A 2,754-nucleotide genomic window follows, 5' to 3' on the forward strand; every position below is an offset into this window, starting at 1 on the left:
TCTACAGTAGTGTACAGCTGTGAAACCCTAACTTACCATTTCCACAGTAGTGCACAGCTGTGAAACCCTAACTTACCATTTCCACAGTAGTGTACAGCTGTGAAACCCTAACTTACCATTTCCACAGTAGTGCACAGCTGTGAAACCCTAACTTACCATTTCTACAGTAATGTACAGCTGTGAACCCTAACTTACCATTTCCACAGTAGTGCACAGCTGTGAAACCCTAACTTTATCCAAGTTTACACATACAAAAGGGAGTAAGGGTATTTTAGAGCAAAACAGAAACATTAATTCGAAGGCAAAAAGTTTCTGAAAAACAAACAGTCTGCTCTTGACTTGTCCAAGTTGACATTCTAGTCCCATCTGTTATTTAGCTAAATCTAATTATGATTTTCTTAAATCCAAACTGACATTCTAGTCACATTTTTACCTCTGCTATCGTAGGTGACGGAGACTATGTGTTCACCCCTGTGTTTGTGTTTATTTGTGTGTGGCTTTGTCAGCAAGATTTCTCGAAAACGGCTGAATGAATTTAGACGATAGTTGGTATACTTTGGGAATATGACCCAACTTAGAAGTGATTAGTTTATGGAGGTTAAGTTGAAAGGTGAAGGTCACAACAAAGTTACGAAAAAAAATCCTATGTGTTAACATGGGGATTGATTTTTCACACACTTTTTGCTCTATAACTCAGTCAAAAACGATCAAATTTTGAAGAAACTTGGTGGGCTTATGTAGAATATCATTTCTCATTGTCCTGCTAAAAATGATCAGTGTCTGTTGATAACGACGAACATACGGACACATTATCGTATTTTTTGAGGGCCGAATAGGATGAACGCTGCATGGCGGAGGTATGCACTCTACTGATTGCCCCTCTATTTATATGTTATTTAGCTTAATCTTAATGTTATTTTTAAGTCCAAGCTGGCATTCTAGATACATCTTTACATCTGTTATTTAACTTAATTTTAATGTTGTTTTTAAGTCCAAGCTGGCATTCTAGATACATCTTTACATCTGTTATTTAACTTAATTTTAATGTTGTTTTTAAGTCCAAGCTGACATTCTAAATACATCTTTACATCTGTTGTTTAGCACAATTTTAATGTTGTTTTTTAAGTCCAAGCTGGCATTCTAAATACATCTTTACATCTGTTATTTAGCACAATTTTAATGTTGTTTTTAAGTCCAAGCTGGCATTTTAGATACATCTTTACATCTGTTATTTAACTTAATTTTAATGTTGTTTTTAAAGTCCAAGCTGACATTCTAGATACATCTTTAAATCTGTTATTTAGCTTAATCTTAAACTCAGAGACTGGAGTGATCACTCTACGAACTCTTGAAGAAATGGATAGAGAACGAATTCCGGAGTATACACTGATTGTGGAAGCTCGAGATAACCTTGGCAGAGGCAATAAGAACGTCGTGGAGCTGCTGATTCGTCTTATGGATGCCAATGATAATGTGCCAATTTTTCTGCAGCCTCGTTATGATGCTGTTTTAAACACCGACATGAGGTCTTTCAATCAGAGATTAATAGTAAAGGTATAGCTGTCCCTTAATTAACAAAGTCATTCAGAAACTAATAGTAAAGGTATAGCTGTCTCTTCATTAACAAAGTCATTCTGAAACTAATAGTAAAGGTATAGCTGTCTCTTCATTAACAAAGTCATTCAGAGACTAATAGTTATGATATAGCTGCCCCTTCATTAACAACATCATTTAGAGACAAATAGTAAAGGTATAACTGTTCCTTTAATATCCATGCTATTACCTGAATCTTCTCAGTAACACCTCTTGAATTGTCCTGTACAAATCCATCACTCAGTAGCAAGGTCTTCAATAGGGAAGGTGAAACAACTGCATTAATTCATTCATGAAAGATATGAAAATGTTCAATTAAAAGATTCTAATTATTTATTTATTCATTAAATTTAAATATTATTTTCATTGTACATGTAATAATTTCGTTTGTCTTATTTTAAATTTATGTAAATATTTTTTTTATTCATTATAAAATAATTTAAAATATTTAAATCAGGTTTTTTTTATCAAACCATTAAATATTAGTTTTTGTACTAATATTTTAATATTAGGTATTAAGAATTGTATATTGCTGCAAATTTTACACTTTTTATGAAATTGTGAAAATATGATACTTCGGTGAGGGGATTTTATATATTTAAAATGAGAAATAATTTCTTTCATGAAACATTTTAATATTACTACAATTATTAATCATCATAATATCTAAATAATGAACTTCAGTGTCTGATATGGAGCTATTTTCGATTTGAAAAACTGCAGGATTTTGTTACCAATATAATTATTAATTTCAAATAAATCTGGATATGTAAAATTATTTGTAAATTTATTTTTGTAGACAGTGGTAAGATGTGGGAAGTTTTAGGCTTGAGTATCCACATCTGCTCCTTTTTTATTTTTAAGCATTTGAGGTTAAACCAGATAACGGGGTACCACCAATATAATTTGCGTCTTACTTCTGCCAGTACCTGAAAGCCAGGACACATTGCATAACGACCCACCTTATGGTTTGTGCCCCAGGATTGGATGTTTATTTTGTGGGTTTTTTTCCCCAGAAAATTAAATCCAAGGTTTGGATATGCTATGTTCACGCTATCCCTCCTTTTGATATATATATCTGTCGCAAATATCTTGCAGCTTATTTAAAACATATATGTATATATACTTATTTATCTATATATATATATGGCAGATTTTGTT

General features: G+C 32.2%; 1 protein-coding gene across 1 annotated transcript in view; it reads left to right on the forward strand.

The window, feature by feature from the left end:
* Window positions 1-2,754, forward strand: part of LOC106475941 (cadherin-86C-like) — a 9,209-nt gene that overhangs the window by 3,242 nt on the left and 3,213 nt on the right. Inside the window, exon 3 of the mRNA XM_013936617.2 lies at window positions 1,305-1,554. Coding sequence (XP_013792071.2) covers window positions 1,305-1,554 — 250 coding nt within the window. The remainder of the gene's footprint in view (window positions 1-1,304; window positions 1,555-2,754) is intronic.

The sequence above is a fragment of the Limulus polyphemus genome, unplaced genomic scaffold (assembly GCF_000517525.1).
Source record: "Limulus polyphemus unplaced genomic scaffold, Limulus_polyphemus-2.1.2 Scaffold9482, whole genome shotgun sequence".
Lineage (NCBI taxonomy): Eukaryota > Metazoa > Arthropoda > Merostomata > Xiphosura > Limulidae > Limulus > Limulus polyphemus.